The 21,677-nt window shown below is 40.4% G+C and overlaps 3 protein-coding genes and 2 pseudogenes across 6 annotated transcripts; 1 reads left to right on the top strand and 4 right to left on the bottom strand.

The window, feature by feature from the left end:
* Positions 1-21,677, top strand: part of LOC115685919 (phytyl ester synthase 1, chloroplastic-like) — a 71,651-nt pseudogene that overhangs the window by 12,058 nt on the left and 37,916 nt on the right.
* On the bottom strand, positions 409-4,933 carry LOC115685920 (ruBisCO large subunit-binding protein subunit beta, chloroplastic). The gene is made up of 13 exons (XM_030611077.2): positions 4,841-4,933; positions 4,052-4,307; positions 3,840-3,965; positions 3,148-3,624; positions 2,808-3,042; positions 2,522-2,691; positions 2,333-2,410; positions 2,181-2,252; positions 1,951-2,055; positions 1,540-1,632; positions 1,362-1,454; positions 755-878; positions 409-650 (listed from the first exon to the last, which is right to left on the bottom strand). The coding sequence occupies exons 2-13, from the start codon at positions 4,292-4,294 to the stop codon at positions 637-639; spliced, it is 1,830 nt and encodes a 609-aa protein (XP_030466937.1). The 5' UTR covers positions 4,295-4,307; positions 4,841-4,933; the 3' UTR covers positions 409-636.
* Positions 5,768-7,591, bottom strand: LOC115685927 (phytyl ester synthase 1, chloroplastic-like). Of its 2 annotated transcripts, none has more exons than XM_056312225.1 (3): positions 7,422-7,591; positions 6,287-6,338; positions 5,768-6,149 (listed from the first exon to the last, which is right to left on the bottom strand). In XM_056312225.1, the coding sequence occupies exons 1-3, from the start codon at positions 7,536-7,538 to the stop codon at positions 5,836-5,838; spliced, it is 483 nt and encodes a 160-aa protein (XP_056168200.1). In that variant the 5' UTR covers positions 7,539-7,591; the 3' UTR covers positions 5,768-5,835. The 2 variants fall into 2 exon arrangements, with proteins under 2 accessions (XP_056168200.1, XP_030466942.1); XM_030611082.2 differs by lacking the exon at positions 7,422-7,591 and adding an exon at positions 6,556-7,312 and having other exon boundaries at positions 5,784-6,149.
* On the bottom strand, positions 9,110-10,349 carry LOC130138370 (uncharacterized; annotated as a pseudogene).
* LOC115685918 (phytyl ester synthase 1, chloroplastic-like) lies at positions 11,047-18,144 on the bottom strand. Of its 3 annotated transcripts, XM_056312216.1 has the most exons (14): positions 18,037-18,144; positions 17,287-17,935; positions 16,995-17,046; positions 16,798-16,853; positions 16,238-16,396; positions 16,028-16,132; positions 15,823-15,929; positions 15,513-15,634; positions 14,737-14,845; positions 13,837-13,970; positions 12,879-13,248; positions 12,085-12,198; positions 11,574-11,659; positions 11,047-11,443 (listed from the first exon to the last, which is right to left on the bottom strand). In XM_056312216.1, the coding sequence occupies exons 2-14, from the start codon at positions 17,711-17,713 to the stop codon at positions 11,164-11,166; spliced, it is 2,121 nt and encodes a 706-aa protein (XP_056168191.1). In that variant the 5' UTR covers positions 17,714-17,935; positions 18,037-18,144; the 3' UTR covers positions 11,047-11,163. The 3 variants fall into 3 exon arrangements, with proteins under 3 accessions (XP_056168191.1, XP_030466936.1, XP_056168192.1); XM_030611076.2 differs by having other exon boundaries at positions 17,287-18,135; XM_056312217.1 differs by lacking the exon at positions 11,574-11,659 and having other exon boundaries at positions 11,324-11,417; positions 17,287-18,140.

Genomic DNA, 21,677 nt, shown 5'->3' with positions numbered 1-21,677 from the left:
TTCCGTGGACCAATCGAATTTGACCCTTTTCCTTTCGGCAACCTCCCTCGGAGGGTTTCGGAGAGATTTCTGTTTCGTGTCATTTTCATTCTGAAAATTACTCAGAAGTTGTGTCCATTTGGTGAACCATTTACCGCAAGACAGTGACGTTCTGATTTTTGGTTCTTCGGGGTGTCCCTTTCTCTTTCTATTTTTTCGCCTCCTGACATTGCAGGACACCGCCCCGATCTTGCCAACGATTTAAAAATCCTACAGTGCGCGCCTACAGTTAGTATATACACCGTTCGTCCGCGCAAGGGAAACAGATGAACACGGTACAGAACACAAGGAACGCATGTAACTCATGCATGCGACGGGGACGAGGAATCAATCCATTACACGCGATGAGATTGTCGTTGAACGAGAGAGTAACTCAAGAAAAGAAGATTTCCCTAGTCCAAAAATTGTTGCAAGCATACATTTATATTACAAAATTGCGCACTACCCGCAACACTAGCTTTAGCCTAGTCACATCATCAATCGACTTAATTTACAAAAATAAGGCGAAGAAGAGACAGCCGAGATGCCATTGCCATCTAATGTACTTCTTCCGAGAGAAGGTTGAAGATTTATTTGCTCTCTCTATCCTCAAATCCCTCAATATCCATAGCCTGGGACAGCGGTGAAAGAAAAAACAATCGTCAGCTTAGCATGCATATCAAGTAACGAAAGCATGAACTACCATCTCATTTGAAGGTTCAGAAGGGAAATTTACCTGAGTTGTCCATGGGATTGCCTGCCGGAATTGGTTCAGCCTCCTTGATCTCTACGACTACGCAATCTGACATCAAGAACGTTTTTGCCACAGAAGCTGCATGCTCCAAGCAACACCGAACCACCTGATCAGAGGAAAAAAAACTTTTTCAGGCTAAGCCAACCTTATTCGAGCAGAGAGAACTAGATTCTCTTCCAGTAGTAGAATAAGCACGTTGAAAGACGAGAAGACATATACAAAGGCTTATTAGTTCTCCTATGCAGCCATCGAAAAGCAGATCATATCAGGTTTCACGTTCTTCGAAAAGTCATACCTCACAAATTCAAAGTTTCGATATCACTGGCTTCAAAGCTACACATATTACATTGGTTATTGCAAAATTACAAACATGCACAACCTATTCTCATAGCTAAAAGTTCATTTCGGAACTAGCTTTAGGCACACTACCAGATTAATGACCAGCTGCCACTTTACCTCAAAAGAGGGAATAATCAGGGAAGTAGCACCGATGAAAAAAGGACATCCTGACAGCAGCTCATTATTCCCACCTTTTCAATCCAAATGTTCAACCAAAAAAATCCAAATGACACTGAACACTAGAGCTCACCTTAGTGGGATCAATGATTCCAGCAGCCATTAAATCTTCATATTTGCCGGTTGCAGCATTATATCCGTACTTAGGATTGTCACTCGAGAGAATCTGGGGTAAGATTAAAAATGAGTCATCAAAATCAACCAAAAATGAGGCTAAACAATTGTATCTATGAACCAACAGCAGAACTTACCTTCTCACTCACCACACTTCCATTAACACCTGCGTTTTTGGCGATCAACTTCAGAGGGTAACTCAAAGCTCGCTTAACAATGTCTGCCCCAACCTATGATCAATAAAGATAATTTGGATCAAAACCTATACTGCTGTGAGCTTATCTACAAGATGACTAGGCAGCAAACATACTCAGAGGAGGCTGGGGGCTTTAAGTTTATATTTTGTTTTGTACTCTGTGCCAAAGGCATTATCGAGAAAGTTTTCATTAGGAAAAGGAAATGAAAACGGAAAATTTGAAAACTTTTCAGAAACCAAACTGGCCCTAGATGGCTTCCATCTTTTTCCTCCCAGGAACAGAAACTGCATATGGACCACGTAGAGACTTTAGTCATTACTACTCACTCCAGTTGTGAACCTAAAAGTTTACCTTTTCTTCATCATTGTCAAGCGTGTCCTTGATGGCATCAACCTTTGATGCAAGTCTCAGCAAAGTGCAGCCACCACCAACAACAATTCCCTCCTCAACAGCAGCCTGATAACCAGACGCGGTGAAGTCAGCATTTTTTTTTTAAGTCCATTGATAACCCGTAACATACAAGTTGACTTGGCTAGTAACATAAATTTCATGAGAGAACTTCTGCAGAAAATGCAAATTACCTTAGTAGCATTGAGAGCATCTTCAACTCTCAATTTCTTTTCTTTTAGCTCTGTCTCGGTTTGTGCTCCGACCTTCAAAAGTCGACACCAAATCATTACGCAGAGTAAAAGACCACGTGTAAAGCTGAATGCTAAAGTAAACTAATGTTTACCTGTATGACAGCAACACCACCAGAGAGTTTTGCAATCCTTTCATTGAGCTTTTCTTTCTCATACTCTTGCTCCGCAGCCTACAAAAAGTAAGATGCATGTATGCATCAGTGCCTGCCTGCCTTAGCGTGTATGTGACTGTATGTGTATGCCCCAAACAGACACAGAGAGAGAGAGAGAGAGAGAGAGACCTCAATAAGATTCCTAATCTGAGCGACCCTTTTAGTCACTGCTTCCTGGGTGCTTCCATCACCAACAATTGTACTTGTGTCCTTTGTAAGCACCACCTTTGAAGCATGCCCTAGCACCTCCTTGTCAGCTTTATCCAGGGTAAGGCCCACCTCCTCTCTAATGACAGTCCCTGCAGGTATGTCCAAGCGCATCAGCCATAATAAAGGAAAAGAATTGGCAGAGCAGCTCCTATGCACCACACAGAAGGCCAACTATATCGGAATAAGGGCCAAGAAGGATGCATACCTCCTGTCAATATAGCAATGTCATCAAGGTATTGACTTTTGCGCTCTCCAAATCCAGGAGCTTTAATGGCAGCAATCTTCAAAGCTCCTCTCAGTTTGTTCACGACAAGAGTTGCCAAGGCTTCCTGTTCAATGTCTTCTGCAACGATCAATATGGGGTAACCACCTCTAATGGCATCTTCCAAGACATTAATCAGATCCCTTGCATTTGTTATCTTCTTATCAACAAGAAGCAACTGCACAAACATAAACAATTTGAGTGAAAAGCAGAGGTAATAACATTCGTTATTCCACTGTCTGAAAGGTGAAATAGAACAAGGATTCACACCCAAGCAACATACCTTGCAATTCTCATACTCAACAGCCATTTTCTCGCTATCAGTCACAAAATAAGGCGAGATGTAACCGCGGTCAAATTGCATTCCTTCAACAACGTAAAGGCTGTTATCAGCGCTTTTTCCCTCTTCAAGAGTCACAACACCCTTCCGACCCACTTTACTCAATGCTTCAGCTATCATATTTCCAACTTCATCGTTGTTTCCTGCACTAACGGCAGCAACATCTGCCAATTCACTATCCTCGACCTCCTTTGAGATTGATTTCAACTCACCCACAAGAGCCTTGGTTGTTTTCTCAATGCCACGAGTAATGAGGACAGGGTTTGCCCCTGCAGCAACCACCTTGACACCTTCAGCAATAAGACCCTGTGCAAGAACAACTGATGTTGTTGTACCATCACCAGCCAAGTCATTGGTCTTTGCAGCTGCCTGCCTCACTAGTTTGGCACCGATGTTTTCAACGGGATCCTCTAGCTCAACCTGAGGAGAGAATCCAAAAGTTAGGAAGTTTCAGTGTTGCAACATGAAAGTGCTTAAATATATTCAGATAGGATAACATGCAGACCATTAACAAAATTAGTTGCGATCCAGTTCAGATGCTTATGATAGATCAACAATAACCCAGATATTTGTGAAAGCCTTTCACATAACATCACTTCAAATTAGGCCCATAAAAAATTTATTAGTTTAGATACCTCTTTCGCCACCGTGACACCGTCATTAACAATTTTTGGGGAACCATACTTGCTCTCCAGGACAACATTTCTTCCCTTCGGACCAAGAGTAACCCCAACTAAATCTGCAAGCTTGTTTACTCCGGTCTGAGAAGAAAGACAAACAAGAGGATTGACATATCTGAAGCAAGCCTATCACAATTCAGAAAACTTACAAATACTCAAAGACTCACTTGCAACTTTTTGATAGTTGATCCATCCTTATTAAAGTACAAATCCTTTGCCATGGCACAGATTTTGGGCTCCCGTGATTTCCTTAGGCTGACGCTCCGCCTTCTACCAAATGAAGAGGAAGAAGAAATGGAAGAAACAGAAGACAACTTGTCCAGTGAAGTTGCTAGTTTCTTATCCATCACACGATTGCCAGGAGCAGCCAAAGTGCCAGCTGAAGACATGGCCGCGAAAGTTGACGCCATTTACTCCTCAAGACTGAAAATACAGGACACCAAGTTTAACCTCGGCCGAAGCAAGCCAAAAACGAATAGCCCAAGAAGCACAAGAAAACAATTAAAACACTCGAGTGTGACAATGGACGAAAACTAATCATGAGCAGAGATGATTCCAGAGTCTACGGGCAAAGTGACTTCGTGCTGAATGCACTCTATATGGGCGGCTCAAAGCCAACAGAAATCGCATGCCCTGGAGTTCAAGACGGCTACTAGTCGAAGTGTTCACGACACCTTTAGTCAGTGTCTCATCTACTCCATTCCATCAAGAGGGCGCTAACGAGAGGCCAATCTCTTCAACTGCGAGTCCAAGCACAACATCACACCAGAAGAAGCTAACGTTGGGCGGACCCAATAACAACCACAAAAAGAGCAACGAAATGCCCGAGAACGCAACGGAATGCTTCATTCCGTCCATCGCAGAAAGGCAGAATTCCAAGCCCCTCGAATCCTAGAAATGGCGGAACACAGCGCATACGAGAAGGGAGCGATCGAGAGGATGAGATCAGGCTTTACCTCCGGCGGCGAAGGGAGACGGGGAGGGAAGGAGAGGGAGCGCGCTTAGGGTTTACCGAGGCTTTGGATAAGCGTGAAGGGGCACGGTAGTTGTTGATGAGGTTTTATATTGGGGAAGGGGGCGATGGAGAGGAGACCGTCCAATTCTACGTGCTCCTGAAGGTTCGGCTCGATCGGGATCGTTGGATTGGCAGTGTCGTCGGCTTCTGTCCTTTTATCTCGGAAGAGTCTAGAACCTTTCGATAGATATGCTTGTTCCCTTGTACCTCGCCACATGTGTAGAGGTCCTCTCCTTTTCTTCTTGGCGAGCTTGGTTTCAATTTTTGTTTTTGGACGTATATTTCTTGTTTCTTTCTTACTTTTTTTTCTGTTTTTTTTTTTGCTAGAATTTGGAAGTGCGATCTTTTTTTAGCCAAATTCGGATCTCCTAAGTTTATCTTACTGCAGAAAAATACTGATAATTACCGTTAAAGTCTGATTATTTGACAATTACGACAAGTTAATTGGAAGATCCGCGTCAATGGGCGAGACGGATCGAGTTAAGGAAGACGAGATTAATTTATATGGTTATGTGATACTTTCTAATAGTGTGTTGAATCCACACCAAAAGATGATTGGGTTGAGTCATGAGAGAAGAGAGGTTCAAATAACCGAAGACGCCTTTATGAATCTTGACGTAACTTGGTTCGCTAAATGTAATGAGAAATAACTTATTCATGTTCTTTCTAGCATGCTTGGTTCTTGCGAGAAATAATCATTTTGTGGCATCTTTCCAAATTATTCCTCCAATTGATGTAGGTTAAGTACGGCTTTAGTCCTCTAAGTTTCATCATTTGTTCAATTGGTCCTCTATTTTTATTTTGAGTCTCTAATTTTTTTGATTTGTGCAATTTGGTCCTCTAAGTTTTATCTTATGCGAAGGCTTTTGTCAAGTACTCAGTATCGTGCGCTATTTTGTTTCTTGTAACATTTGTTGAGTATTTAGAAGAAAGTTTTCACCATTTAAAGGGCTTGTAAACCCACTTTGAGAACTGTGGATCATCAATAACATAACAAGTTTGACAAGGAACGGCATGGATCGAGTATTGAATACAGCTTGAAGCCACAGATAAGGAAAATATGTGAAGAACTGAAGAATGATGTGAATGCACCACTGCCTTTTGCATTTTTACGACACAGCTCAAAAGCATTCCACTCCACCATAAGTTGTTGTCATCATGCACAGCAATTAAAAGGATTTGAAAGGGAGATACCTTCAAATGGAGTCCGATCATAAACAGGGATATGCAAGCATCGAACTTCAAAAGCCCTGCAGTTTTATGGTTTCAGCATTAAAATGCTTGGTCATGATAGAATCACAGAAACAAAAACATGGCTTCTCGTGCATCATTACTTTCCCTTGTAATGAAATTTACAACCCCAAAATGATGGGACATACAAACTCACCTCCCCAGTGCTCTATGGTGCAAGATGAGGCCCAATCCAGTGCCATCAAGTCCTGCAGGAAACAGCACTTATGTATTAAACTTCGGCAATACAAGTATTATTTTTCTTAAGAATCACAAATTTAGGCTCCTATATAATATAGCACATGGGTATAAGTTGATGCACGAGTAATGTATAATAACTTCTTAAAAGCTACAAGAATATCATTGAAACCAGAATTCCAGTCATTTCTAGTTTTGCACCAATTCAAGCGAGAAGCTAGGCATTACCAGGCAAAAACAAAAGAACTGGAGAATTATTCAAAGGCTGTCCACAGTCAACAGGGCAAAACCAACGGGGCGGACCTCCGTCAGGCCTAATCATATCCCTCGAGCAGTCAAGATAATCCTTCACACTCTTTGATCCATACGCATCATCCCACAACACCTCCAAGCCTTCCAAAGCAGCGGAACATTTTGCTTCTTTCTCCACCATTTTCTTCTCCTCCACTACCTCAATCTTCGAAACTGCATATCCATTTCCTCCAGTCAAAGGACCAATTTTCTCTCTCTCCTCCACAGAAGAAGCTCCATTCGACACAACCAATTCAGGAGATGATGACAATGTTGAGTCACCACCACCTGAACTCCTCGCTCGCATTCTACACCGAGGCCTAAATTGCGAATTCAACACCAAATAAGGCGACACCCGGAAAGTAACCGATGATGTCATAGCAGTCATACAAAGATTGCACCCTTTTTTTCCCTTTTCCAAACTCAGCAACTTAGAAAATTTTGAACTCCACCAAGAACTCCACTTATAAAAGAGCTCCAACTAAGTCACTGAAGGGCCTTGGGGAGTTCAGTCAGAAGGTTCCTCGGAACACTCTAAACCAAAGAACACATTCCGTTCTTGGCTCAAAATAGACACAAAAGAGAAACTGAGAAAGCATCCGAAAGGGAAAAAGAAAACTGACACTTGAGGTGCACCCTCGAAGCAAAATGGCATCTTAATACTATCTAGAGGATGCAATTCTGTAAATCTTGTGGTTATACGGTAGATAAGAGATGGAGCAAATAAATAGCGAGTGGAAATTAACGTGGAATAGAATGCGTCACCGAATTACTACTGAAAAAAGACAGACAGAGAAAAGTACTTTCAGAGGGAGCCCGCTGTTTGGAAGTCGGCAGGGCCTGTTTCTTTGCTGGCACTTGCAAGTAAAATGTGTGGTCGTGGAGGAGAGGCAAAAACGAGAGGGGCGACCGTTTCTCATTTTTGCCGATAAAGCTCTGGCCACACACAGTCCGGGGTGCCGACAGACAAGGGTCTGCCTGGTCCTCCACGGTTGTACACTATAAAAGTTCAAAACTGATCCACTTTTCCTTAGATTAATGTGACGAAAAACTCCGGTGATAATTTTATTTAAAATTAATTTTTTAATAAAAAAATCCTAAATTAATATACTTGTAACAAATTTATCATAAATTTATTTTTGTTAAATTCTACCGTCAAATTGCTTTGTTAAATGACATACGGTAATTGTTTGATGTGCTTGTTTTATGATTTACCCTTCATTTGTCCAATTTGTGATTTTTTGTTGTATAAATCCAATTTAACAGAAACTAACGGAGTATAAATTTATCACAAATGTATCAGTTTAAGATTTTTAGTGATCAAAATATTATTTTGGGATAAAATTGTCACATGTATACCAGTTTGGGATTTTTTTAGTAAAAAAATTAGTTTGAGGTAAAATTGTTAGAGTTGTACCGGTTTGAAGTTTTTCGTGATATTAACCCCTTACTTTACGTGAAGTACAAGGGTCGCTTTTCTGGAGAGATTTTTTTTCTGATTTTATTCACGTGATGCCATTTTCAGGTGTTATTTTCCTAAAGATATAATTCAAAATATCAAGAGATAATGATAAGAGAACGAAAATAGAATTCGATAATGAAAAGAAGTTCCAACCAAAAGATTCCAGTGGCACTATTCAGCCATGTTCACGTTCGCTGTACCCCTAATACGAAAAATATACTTCTAACCCGAAGATTTCATATTACGAATAGCATTTACGGCACAAAGATAGGAGCCAAAAAGAATTTCTCAAACGAATGGCGAGTATCAGTGACATTACATTTTGTGAAGGAAAATTATTAGTTTTGAATTGGGATTTCTGCTATTATATTTCTGGTGCATTACTGCTATAAGTTTGTCACTTTGCTGGTGGAAATGGAAGGCATTTACGATGAGTAACGGACCTTGGACTTGTTTAAGCATAGTCATTCCTTGTGTGAAGAGAACAAGCTCAGACATGAGCCGGAAATATCTCGGTGATTTTACAATTTCCTCAAAGGAGTCGGTTTCAACAATGCTCAGGTTTGTTCTCTCTCTCTTCTACAGTGGCATGAATTCGAAGATGAGACTCGCCGTTTAACGTCTCCAAACTTGCAACAGTTTGATCCCTAATAGAACCAATCTATCATAATGTTGATCACTTCTTTCATAATATTGAGAACGCTATTGCATACTTTCTCGAAGATTGATAAACAGTTCAAAATTCATCTGGTCAGTTGTATTATTAGTTAGAAGTTAATTGTTGCGCAAGTAAACTAGAGGTTCCTTGTAACACAACGAAATGGCAAGGAGGCAACACTAAAACAGCCTCGGTTATCACGTTTCGACATATTCTGCTAACAAGCTAGAGTTATGCAAACCACTTGTCTGAGCTTTGCTTCCCACAATGCTTATCGCAACACAAATTATATAGAGCAAGCACACTATCAAGTGCACGCATATGCTACTTTACTTGCCAAAGGTGATAGCTGATCAATCCAAATCACGCTTTCAAACAAACTTTCCCTAGTACCTCCTCGCAGCGTCCCGACTGTCGATAGTGGTGGTGAAACCAGTCGCATACAGCTCTGGTGAGGGGTTGCCATCCTCATATTGCCTTCTGGCTTCCTCGCTGTTGATTGTTTCGGGAATCGAGTCTCTTTAGGGAACTGTACTGACTGAGGTAGGCTTCACGGCTTCCTTTGAGCACTCCCTTGTCTTGCCTGTTTCATTCATTGATTCGAGCCCCATATCATGACCACGCCTCTCCCAACCTCCTGTCATGGTCATAGATGGCCGTTGAATGGTCCTCTCTTCTCTCTCGAATGAGATAATAATTCGGCAGCATAGACCCCGTTAAATGGCCAGGCCCAGCTACAGACCACCTGCTGTGGCCACGGGTGGTTTCAAAGATTTTATCACCTTTAAGGTAACCACGATCGGGAAGTTCGTCCTTAATGGTATTGATAGAGGATGGATCGACAGCTTTCTTCAAATACCCCATGGCTGTGCCTATGTCGTTCATCGGTGGGCTGAGCCCCATATTAGGACCATACCTCTCCCAACATCTAGTCATGATCACCGATGGCGGTTGGATGGTTCGCCCTCTCTTAGATCAGGTATGGTGACTTGGTAGCACCAACCCTGTTGGATGAACAGGCCTAGCACCATTACCAGCTTCTGTTGTTGCCGGTGGTTTCAGAATTTTATTGCTGTAAGGTCACCACGAGCAGGTTCTTCGTCCCCTTAATGGTATTGGTCATAGGCTCGTGCCTTTCCTTCTCATGATCACTATCGCCGTGGTTGCCGGTAATGCCATAATAACTTGTGGAGATAGGTATCCTGAGCTGGTATGGGGTCTGTGGAGCACCGAACCCATAAGGTTGGCTCGCTTCATTTTGGATCTTGTTGAAGAAGCCCCGACCACAGGCACCTGGTCATTGCTCTTGATAAAAGGCCCATGCAGCTTGTCCTTGACTCCTCCATAACTTGGGTGCTCATACCTCGGCAGCGAGCATTGCTTGTGATATTCAGAGAATGTTGATGGATGGAAGCATTCAACGGTTGTTTCTATTTTCATGACATAGGTCCCTAGGTTTTGACAAGGGTCACCAGCAATAAATCTTCCTTCCTCAGCATCATTGAAGGCTGGACAGCACAGCTGCTCGGAGTTGTGGCTCCTATCAGTTTTCGGTGGATTGAATCCATCATAGGGGTTATAAATTCTATAGTAGCAATCATAACCCGCCATAAGTTAGACTAGAGCCTCAGAAGGCTTCCTACCTGAGCTAAAACCACTAGAACTCTCTCCCTTGAAGGAATGTTATCCTCTCCTCTTCTAGAAGTTCTTCTAGTATTGAGCAGATGCAATAAGATTCAAGTATGTTGATTAAAATAGTTTCGTATCATATGCTAATTTTTGGAATCTTTCTTCCATTCTTGGAATTTTTTTAACCGAACGATAAGATTGAGGAATCTTGTTTTAGCACTCGATAAACGGAGAAGTCCATCAGCTTATTACGGTCCCCAAGCACTTCCTGTTAACGAAAACAGGAGTCCTTGACAGGATAGTCGTGCCTAATCCACTAATGAAGAATATCTAATAAGGTAAGATAACTCCCCTTTGAACAATTAAGCAGTCCGAACTTTCGACAAGGAGAGACAGAAGACTTCTTATTAATCCTAATGCTACTTTCACCTGAATGCTGATATTTATCAAATCAGAAAGAATGGAAGAAGAGATGTGACAGCAGTTGGAAACTGAGCTTTAATGCTTGTGCCTCTAAGAGTGGATTACTCTAAATCTATCATAGATTCGTATGTATCTCTCAAGCTTGGAACTAAGGTCCACAGGTTAGGAGCAATTAAATTTCTGCCCAATGAACTTAAATTTCTTTGGTGGAATTTAATAAGATCAGTAGATCATAGTCTGCAACTTGGCCCAGGCGTTACTCTCAAATAAGAACAGAACTGGAAATTAGATATACACGAATGTTTACAAATGTTTATGTCACTCTAAATGAAAAACAAAAGACCAAAACTATTTGGACAACCACCACCCATTATCAGGGATCAAATGCAGGAATTTCGTGTAAAGGAGAATGTAATGCTCTATGTACGGTTCTATCAAATATATTTCGATAAGGGTCCTCCTCTCGCTTCTTGAGCAAATACGCGATGCAGCTTTCCACTCCGGATTTTACCTGTGAGTACAACTCATTTGCGTTTTCTCTGTCCTTCAGTGATTCATATCTCCCCCTTGTCTCTATGGGCTTCCCAAACAGATAGTAAAAGCGGCCAGGTATCCTTGGCAAAATCACTGGAATACTTAGTGCTTCATCCTCCCTAAAAAACAGTACATAATTCATGTCAATGTAAAAAGAATTTCAATGTGGTAAGCGATTTTATAATTTCAAAGGCCATCCATACAAAATCTATACACATCATCTTTTGAAGGTCATGGGTAGAGAGCTACCTCACTCGTATAGCGTTGCGACTAGATTCTCTGATGTAGTCATTGACCAATGGAATCTTCATCAGATCATTGTTATCAAGTACCAACTGCCCGTTCAAAGTAACAATCACATCATCATCAGAATACAATGCTGAAGCACGTCATATAAATGGGGAGGCTCATTTTCATTTTTAGACTTGCTGTAGGACTCATTTAATTTAAAATAATGACAGCAATAGTAAATCCAAAAGTTTGCAAGAAAGATGCATCAAAACTGTATATGATTCAGCCAAATTTATACAAGCATGCACGTAATTAACTAAATTAGCCGAAAATAGTTGCAAGATTAAACTTGAACTCCGAAGAAGGTGTAAAGCAGAAGGAACAGAAGGGTTGACAGGTATGTAAAATAGTGACAAACCCCCAGAAGTAGAAAAAAATGCTCTTTAAGTTTTAAATTCCCAACCTTTGCAGAGAGTGGAGAGCTAAATACCAAATTTTAATCCAGACATAGACACTAGAGAGAGCTTACTTCTGTGATGTCATCCTCTCCCACAGTTCCAAATGGTACTATTGTGGCGCCAAACCGTGCAGCCATTCTCACAAATTCTGGTTGGTCTGGCCAGAACAACTTGTATTCTTCACCCTTCAAACGGAACATGATAGATCTGAGGTGAACTTTACAAGGCATAATTTTATTGTAAAGATGCACAAGCAAAAGCTTAGTGGTGATTTCAAGTACCCCTTTAATTAAATACATAAGAAACGTTAGAACGAACACTCTAAGAGGCAATGCAAGACCAAATTACTCGTGCTTTTTAACACTTTATATAAATACAACTGAAAATGTCTCTGAAGAAAAACTGTCAATATTTATATATTATTCTCATCTGGTGTTTAACCCCCTTAACAGGAAATGCGTTCTTATTCATGCAAAATGATTTTCACTTATAACTCGCTTAGCTTCTTATCCACCCCCAATTACCACCATCGGCTAGACCGCTGCCACCAACAGCAATTGCCACCACTACCGCCAGCATATGAGCTAATTGGCTACAGTATCTGACATGACTACCCCAGGTCCCCAACCACTGCCCGGCAGCCATTATGAATTCTCCTTCTCCACATGGTTTTACATCTTCACTCGTAAAACTTATGCTGCAGAAGATCCTTCTTACCTTATAGCATGGAAATTCTATTTGGAAAATTATTTTTCAAATGATTTGTCTGATTACATTGTAAATAAGACCAACTGGGTTAAAACAAGACCTGATCTGGTAGCTACACTGCACAAGAGAACTAACTGAATGTAAGGTACTTACACACCTTATAATGACCAGCCTCACGTGAACCGCCAGGATAAAGTAGAACATGAGATTTGGTTGAGAACAATTTAAAGAGGTTGCTTCCGGTTACAGGAACTGCTCCAAATACTTTTATCCAATCCATTAGACCAAATTCAGAAGATAAATTTTCGATTTTTCCAGAGAACAACATCGGATGAGCTATCCCGCGCACAATAACGTTCTTCTCTCTCAAGAATTCTTCAACAAGTGAAAACAGCTCAAGGCCCAGCAACATGTGATAACCGACTAACAACACCGGTCCTTCAGAAGGAACCCCGGAAAGACCTCTCACTATCTTCCCATCTTCCAAAGTTGAGAATAATGCTGAACTAGATGCATTGCGAAATGGTCTGCATTTATCTGGCCACAGCATCAGACTAAGATTGACTGGTTGCAATTAATGAATCAGAGTTTGTGGAAGGGTATGACCCATCCATTTTGTGCTGGGCTCGATCAGGCCACTGATAGCATTAGAATTGATAATAATAGATTGTGTTTTACGATCAACAAATGACGTTCAAAATTAAGAACTTTAGGTATCAACCACTGGTCCTTCTTGGGCAAATCACAGGACGAGAATGGCCTCACCCTGAGATCTTCAGGCATCAGTTGGTAATAAAATCATGCACTAATACTGCAGATCAATTTTCAATGAGATGTTGCAAAAGATATAGAAAGTGAGGTAGCAAATAATCAGACACAAAAAACATGACAACCCAATTATCTAGTTTGAAAATTTGCTGAATAACTTAGATCTTCATAAAAAGACTTGAGAGATACAGGAAAACATTAGTCTCAATTTAGAAAGCACAGAAACATTAAGCCGTCATGGCTAGCTTAAAGAAATCTGGTTGAAGTCATTTCTAGAAACAACTCATTCTACTCCAATCAGGAAAGAGCAATAAGAGACATGCAGAAGCATTGGTTTGCAGAATTACCCAATAACTTGATTGAATGCTAGTTTGTATTCTGACATACTAGGAGGCAGGAAATCCAAGACGTAATCATGCCTCCTCCTTCGACGGTATGTGTGGGTACCTTTGATGACGGTCAGCAAATTAATACCATCTTCCTGCAATCTCAGTCTAATTACTGGTCAACAAACAGGCAGCACAATATAGAGAAATAAAGCATTCTTTTATAGATGAAATCTCCTGAAACTCAATGCTAAGTTTATGATTAGGGAGAGTGACAGTTTGAAGAGCCATACACTTCCATCGTGGTAAGTATTCAAAAAGAGCACTACCTCACCCAAATAAAAAAGCTAACACCATGAGGGAGATTATAGATTTCATGAAATTGCTAGATCGCATTATATTTCCTCCTTTCCAAATCTCCAAAGGAGCTAAGCTTAAGATCTGACATCGGCGACTAGAATTACACAATGATGTTCTGCTTGCCAATTCTATTTGCTAAGTAGACCAATGAAAGATGATGACATTGCCTGCTTTGGACTTATAAGTGCCGCAGTCAAATTGGTTCATTGTGATGACTCAAGGTCTCAAAAATTTTGAGCAGTACTATAAATAGTAAGTAAATTTATTATAATCATTTTATTCAGTGAAATGACAAACTTGTAATAGATGAAATAAAAGGGGCTGATGCACAATACACACTTAACTTGATTAAACATGAGATTTTCATCTCAGCAAACAAGTTTGTAGTTTAATTTTTACTATGCAAGCATTGTCAAAGCCTATCATAAGGATATCTCAGTTGAAGTGCCTAACGATATTTTAAATGAGTTATCTTCATGAAAAGCTCTCTTAGCTTAAAGTCTCTTAGAGCAAGTAACTCCTAAAGCTTGACAACATTGAAATAACATAAATTTTACCTACCAATAAAAGTGTATGTCCATTGTCTTTGAAGTAACGAACTCTGCAGTTCTTCAATGAGTTTGTAAGCCTTTGGGCTTCATCGTGACTAGGAAGCATGTTATCCTTGCCACTAAATCAATAGAAACTTTGAGAAAATACAACAATTTGTAACTATGCTTAAATCTGATTCACTATTGTCTCTTCAGTGGAAAAACAACTCTTGATTCATATCCGGAGGATGCCTTATATGTTAATATTCTATCAAATCAAAAGGATGGACAATCAAACCCATTTCTCAAATTACATATCCATGTGCGTGCATTCATCCATTTATCTACAGTTATGTGCATACTTGCGTAAATACATGCATGTTGCGATGCTCATGAATGGTATCATATACTAACGTGCTAATGAAATCTTCAAAACTATTCGCAGACAGAAACAGGAAAGTGGCTATTACCCATACAATGAAGAGATACCAAGCCAAATGAATGTCTGTGCCACTACTTATTGCCAAAGAACATATAACTGCTTATCTAAACTAGAAGTACTTACATGACAGCGATTCTCATACTATAAGATTAGAATGAGGCAGCTTATTTTGTCCAGCTGTTGAGCAAGAGTCAGAATGACAATAGCATCAAAACTCATACTATAGTAAGAGAAGAGAAGAAGATATTGGCAATGCTTGCACATATAAAGGAGCAACCAAATAAAGTGGAAAGCGAATAAAAATCATTTGTTACACAATCTGAGAATCATGTCATCATCTTGACAAATTGTGGAGGAGCAAAAACCTGGCAAGGAGTAGCACTTCGGCTTTGACAGCATGAAGACGAGAATTAGTATAAGAGGCAGCTGATTTAAGCAACCTCAGTTTCCAAAGAAGTGTTTCCCTGGGTATTATATCAGCCAAACCCTGAAACAGGGAATTGATTATCGGGTTTCAAGATAATCAAGAAAGAGCCCAGCAAAGAACATAGACCAAGAAAAAAGATTAGAATATAAGCATAGTAGAAGCCTGCTACACATCTATTGCAAATTTTCGAGCAGTGAAGATAAATGAGAAAGAATAATCAAATCTCCAGCAGAGAATATGCTACTTACTGACAGATGAGGCAGCAAAGAAGTGAGGTTGACAGACAATTGTTCAAGTGCCACTCTTGGGGGAAGCATATTATCAATATTGACCGTTGCCATCTTCACTGGATCACCTGATTCAGAAAGAAAATAAAATCTTATTATCGACAACTCTGAGAGAAGTATGACATATCATCATTTTCCACATAGACTTGAAAGTAGCATGTCCTACCCACAACAAAGCTCAGAAGATAGGGGACCGTGAAATGGAGTCCATCAGGCATAGCTTCCAGTAAAGGTAACAGTGGCTGCAGCTGTGAACGGCCAAATGATGTAGCTAGCATGACGGAGAAAACAACAGACTTCCTCAGAGTCTCCAAGTAGGCTTGTAAACCAGAAAAATAGACCCAATTCATGACTTTTTTCCGATCTGAAAACTCACCTGGATTCACTAATATGACTGCCAAGTCGATGGTAGGATTACGAGCAGCCACGGCAAGTGCCAGGCATCCTCCAAACGAATCTCCAACAAGATAAATGGGCTTATGTGGAGATGAGGCACACTCAGCTTTAACAGTTTTCTCAACGAATGTCACCTGATCTAACATGTATAGATACAACAGATCACAAAATCTCTTCAATCAAGTTCTCAGTTAGTATTGCATGTTATTTCATTTCTTATAAGTTATAATGTTACTTGAGTATTAGAAGAAAGACTTTACAATTTAAAAGGCATGTAAACCCACATTTAGAAGTGTGCTTCATCAATAACATCATAAGTTTGAGATGGAATGGCAAGGATGGACTATTGTGTATAGCTTGATGTGACATAGAAGGTAATATCGGTGCATATGGGACTAAATGAAGTGAAAAGCGAGAATTGTAAATGAGATGAATGCACCGCAGACCTTTGCATGTTTTCAATACAGCTCAAAAACAATCCACTCAACCCAAAGTTATTGTCTCCTGCACAGCAATTAAAAAGCTTTGAAAGGGTGATACCTTGAAACGGAGTCCGATCATAAACAGGGATATGTAAGCATCGAACTTCAAAAGCCCTGCAGTTTTAAGTTTTCTGCATTAAAATGCTTGGTCATAAATACAAATAGCATATAGAAACAAACATTGCTTCTTGCGCATTGTTACTTTCCCTTGTAACGCAATTCACGACCCCAAAATGATGGAACATACAAACTCACCTCCCCAGTGCTTTATGGTGCAAGACGAGGCCCAATCCAGTGCCATCAAGTCCTGCAGGAAATAGTACTTATGCATCAATAATTCCGCAATACTAGTCTTAGTTTACTTGAGATTCACAAATGAGGCTCCTATATCATATAGCACATGGTTATCAATTGATGCACGATTACTTTATAATCGCTTCTTAAAAGATAAAAGCGTATTGTTGAAGCTAGAATTCCGGTCATCTCCTTATTATCTGGAGTAAAATTTCCAGTTTTGCACCCATTCAAGCGAGAAAAAAGGAATTACCGGGCAAAAACAAAAGAACTGGAGAATCATTTAAAGGATGTCCACACTCAACGGGGCAAAACCAACGGGGCGGACCTCCGTCAGGCCTAATCATATACCTTGCGCGCTCAAGATAATCCTTCACACTCTTAGTTCCATACGCATCATCCCACAACCCCTCCAAGCTTTCCTTTGCTTCTTTCTTCACCTTCTTCTTCTTCTCTACCACCTCAATCTTGGAAACTGCATATCCATTTCCTCCAGTCAAAGGACCAAGTTTCTCTCTCTCCTCAATAGGAGGAGCTCCATTCAACACAACCAATTCAGGAGATGATGACACTGTTGAGTCACCACCAACCGAACTGCTCGCTTGCACTCTACACCGAGGCCTGAATTGCGAATTCAACGGCAAATAAGGCGACACCCGGAAAGTAACTGATGATGTCATAGCAGTGATACAAAGATTGCACCCTTTTCTTCCCTCTTTCCAATTTCAGCGACTTAGAAAATTTGATCTCCACCAAGAACTACACTTGTTAAAGGGCTCCTAATAAGTCACCGAGGGACCTTGAGGAGTTTAGTCAGAAGGTTCCTCGGAACACTCTAAACCAGAACAATCACGAATTCCATTCTTGGCCCAAAATAAACAACAGAGACGCTGAGAAAGCATCTAAAAGGAAAAAGACAAAAACAATAAGAAGCTTGAGGTGCACCCTCGAAGCAAAATGGTGTCTTAATACTATCTTGATAACAGAAATCTTGTGGTTATACCATGGACAAGAAATGGAGCAAATAAATTGCGAGTGAAAATTAATGTGGAAAAGAATGCAGCAACAAGAAAACTGAAAGAGAGAGTCCTTGGAGACGGACACCACTGTTTGGAAGTTAGCTGGGTCTGGTTCTTTGTTGGCACTTGCAACTAATCGGATGGTCGTGGAGGGGGCAGAGAGAGTGTGTGTGTTGATCAAAAGCTTCCTTGTCATTAATTGACATTTACTCCTAATTTGGAAAATACACTTATAACGAAAGATTTTGTATTATGAGCAAAATTTACTGCATAAGGATAGGTGCCAGAAAGAATTTCCCAAACAAATGGCTAGTGGCCTCTTTTTTAATTGTATTTGAAGTTTATTTAATTTCTATCTAAAAAAGACAGCTCTAACAAGATAAGGGAAAAACTCTCTTTAATTCTCTCAAATATTAGCTTAACAGATAAGAAGCAGATGTCTACGGTTTAGACGAACCATGCCGTTTTATTTCTCCACATATGCAAGGGATCTCATGCTTGTTTCGCAAAAAATAAATGATTTGGATAGCATTTTCTTAAAAATGATCGCTCGTATCGTTATAAAACTGAATTGACAAAAACTTTTTGATCATCAACGAAAATATTTAGACATAAATTATCGTTGATAATAAAAATATTTTTCATTAACTAATTATTTTGATCGATACAATCGATAATTTTTAGGAAAATATTTTCCAAACCATTTCATTTTCCCGAAACAAACGCACCCTGAGTAAATGTTTGGATTTTCGTTTCAAGAAAAGCTCTTATGAACAAAAATCCACTTTTGTGGGAATGTGAAATTATTTCCTTGTTTTTCTTGTGAAAATTTTCCAGTAAAGAAAATGAGACGAGATTTAGAATGATACGTGAGAGCATATCTCTAGAATTGCCGACAAGCAATCGAATTTGGACTAATCTAGAGTTGCCTTTTCCATCTTAAGAAAAGATCTTATCATCGATGCTAAAGACGGCCTAAACAAAATAGCAGCAAGTTAGAGAGACGTACAAGATTTAAGGCCACTGGTTTGCACCATCAATAAAACAAGAATTGCCGAACACAAAATGGTTCTGTCTTGATTGAATAGCAAATCTTGTCATGTCTTTCCCTATCAGCAAAATACATGGAGCCAAAAGTCCAATGAAAGTTTCTTTTCTTTTCTCAGTTTTTTTCTAGGCTTGAAGATGTCGCCATCTGACTCTTGAAATAACCGCAACTTCTCCTAGATTTTGTCGAAAGATTGCCATTGTCCCGTCCAAAACCCATAAACAAAACGACATAATTAAACTTATGAGAGACACATCAGTTGGGTTGAAATTTTGTCACCTGTTACAAATTAACAATCTTGTCCTGTAATAGTTAACACTTAGCACAGTCCATAATGCAGCTGAACGTAGTATGCACATGAAAGTCATTACCGTAAGGGAATATGAATATTTCAAGTGAAGGCCTAAAGTGGGGTCGCTTTTTCGAAAGAAAGTCCGGGGAAAACTTTGTATCAAGTAAGGCCCTAAAGCGGCAAATTTAGCCTTAAATAAGGGCCAAGCTAATCGGCCAGCCAAATCTTTGCCAACAAAAGCCACCTCGAATCTGATCCCAGAAAAAACAGGAGAAGCTAGAAGTTGTAATATCCCAGCTGTGGTTTGGAGAAACAGTGTCCCATAATGTAAGTCCAGTTTGTAATCTTTTCTCCATGGAAATAAAAATTACAGAACAATCGGCTCCTTTTCGTGCACACTGATATCCATGTTCTTCTCAGTATCCAATTCTGAATTAGTAACGGTAGTCTTTGCCCAATTATTATGTTGCACAATCTACTAAACAACTCTGCACAGTTCGACTATGTCCATGTTTTTGGAAATGGATGAAACTCACCCCGGACGATGGAGGCGCCCAAAAACGATCAAAATCTTGTGAAATGTTTTGCTGCTATTGGATTTGGCGTGATCTAAGTAGAATCATGTCCAAACCCAAACAGAAAAAGAGAAACACTCGATCTCTGTATAGTGAAGTTGCAATTCAAAGAAATACATTCACAATCCAAAAATAAGTACCTTCTCTTTGGTCTTATGCTTTTCACTCGGTGAAGCAAATGTGCTCTTCTTCAGATTTGCCATGAGAACTCGGACAAAAGTAAGTATCGGCATCAGAAAACAATTATTCAACAGAGCACAACCTTCCTCGATCGCGCCGTGCGGTTGACCAGTCATGCCCTTCACTTGTGAGGGTCCCATGCCGATAAATGGCCCAGATGCGGCTAGCTCAACACTGCCTTATGTACCATTTTATCAGAACGCCGCTCAAGTATTCTTACGTTAATTCACATTTCATACTGCATGTTTAGTATGTCCCAAATAGCATTCTGCAACATCGAAAGGAAAACAGAATAGAATAGAAGATGAAGAAGAAGCTAAACCGAAACAAGCAGCAAATCTGCTTAGCTTGCACATGTTCCGGAGAGCTTGAGGGCAACAAGAGTGCAAAGGAGGAGTGCTACTAAAATCATATGTGATGTTGTAATTGTTTTCATTTCTTTTTTTGTGGTTGTCTTTGTATGAAGCCAGCCGCCATCGATGGCCATAGGGGTTAAAGATTCCATAGGAGTAACCATAACCCGCCATAAGTTAGACTAGTCTTATGGAGAAAATATTGTGTACCCTTGTAATTCCACGCTGGATTAATCCGAGACTCTTTGTCACGTCCCGAACCCCAACGGGCTTGCGACACCTCTTCAATAGTCGTATTTAACGCGACGTCCCAGGACGCGTCGCCGACCCACATGAACTACGCAAGCGGAAGCAAAATAAAACAACCCAGACAACTAACAAGATGACAAAAGGATAGCACGAAACAATAATTGCATAACATCATAAATCAGTCACTATACAAAACGATAACTCAGGCTACCTATTTAAAACCACTATTTTCAAAAGGGGACAGTGGTTGACAAGCTTATCTCATCTACAAAAGGTACTCAAAAGACAGGGTAAATGATCTATCCTTCAATCCCTGTGGTGCTCTGGCGGCATCTCCGAATCGATCACGGTCGCGGATCTGAAATGGTTATATAATAACCGTGAGAACGAGTCTCAATAAGCAACCCCCTATACCCCTCGTAGGCTAATGCGTACCCAGACAAGTCGTACATGCAATCTACCCCATAACATATAAAATTCGCATCATTGTACTTACCTCGTCATCAAGCCCATGCCAACTCTACACGTTAGTCACAACGTGATAATACAATAATAGTAATTAAATAACACATCACAATCGCTCAAACACCAACCACATTTGCACTCAATCAATCCAACTAATTCAACCAGCCAATTCAATCACACGCTCAACCAGCCAATTCAATCACACGCTCAATCAGCCAATTCAATCACACTCAATTCGCATGCGTGGCCGAACATCTTTCTCACGACCCGCGCCACTGCGCCTCAGGTCCATTCTCACTGCCCGCGCCACTGCACCTCAGGCCCATTTGGCACACCGGCCATTCATGCTTTCACATGGACCGCCGTCAACACGTCCCAAGTCCGTAGCCCTCCGATCAATCCGGGCTCAATTTTAATGACCGACGTAAACACGTCCCGGTCCAACACACCTTTAACGGGCCAC

This window comes from Syzygium oleosum, unplaced genomic scaffold (assembly GCF_021117445.2).
Source record: "Syzygium oleosum isolate NSW1041296 unplaced genomic scaffold, Sole_v2.1 Sole_v2.06, whole genome shotgun sequence".
In the NCBI taxonomy this organism is placed as follows: domain Eukaryota; kingdom Viridiplantae; phylum Streptophyta; class Magnoliopsida; order Myrtales; family Myrtaceae; genus Syzygium; species Syzygium oleosum.
The sequence above is the reverse complement of the archived record's forward strand: the minus strand, read 5'-3'. Positions and strand labels throughout refer to the sequence as shown.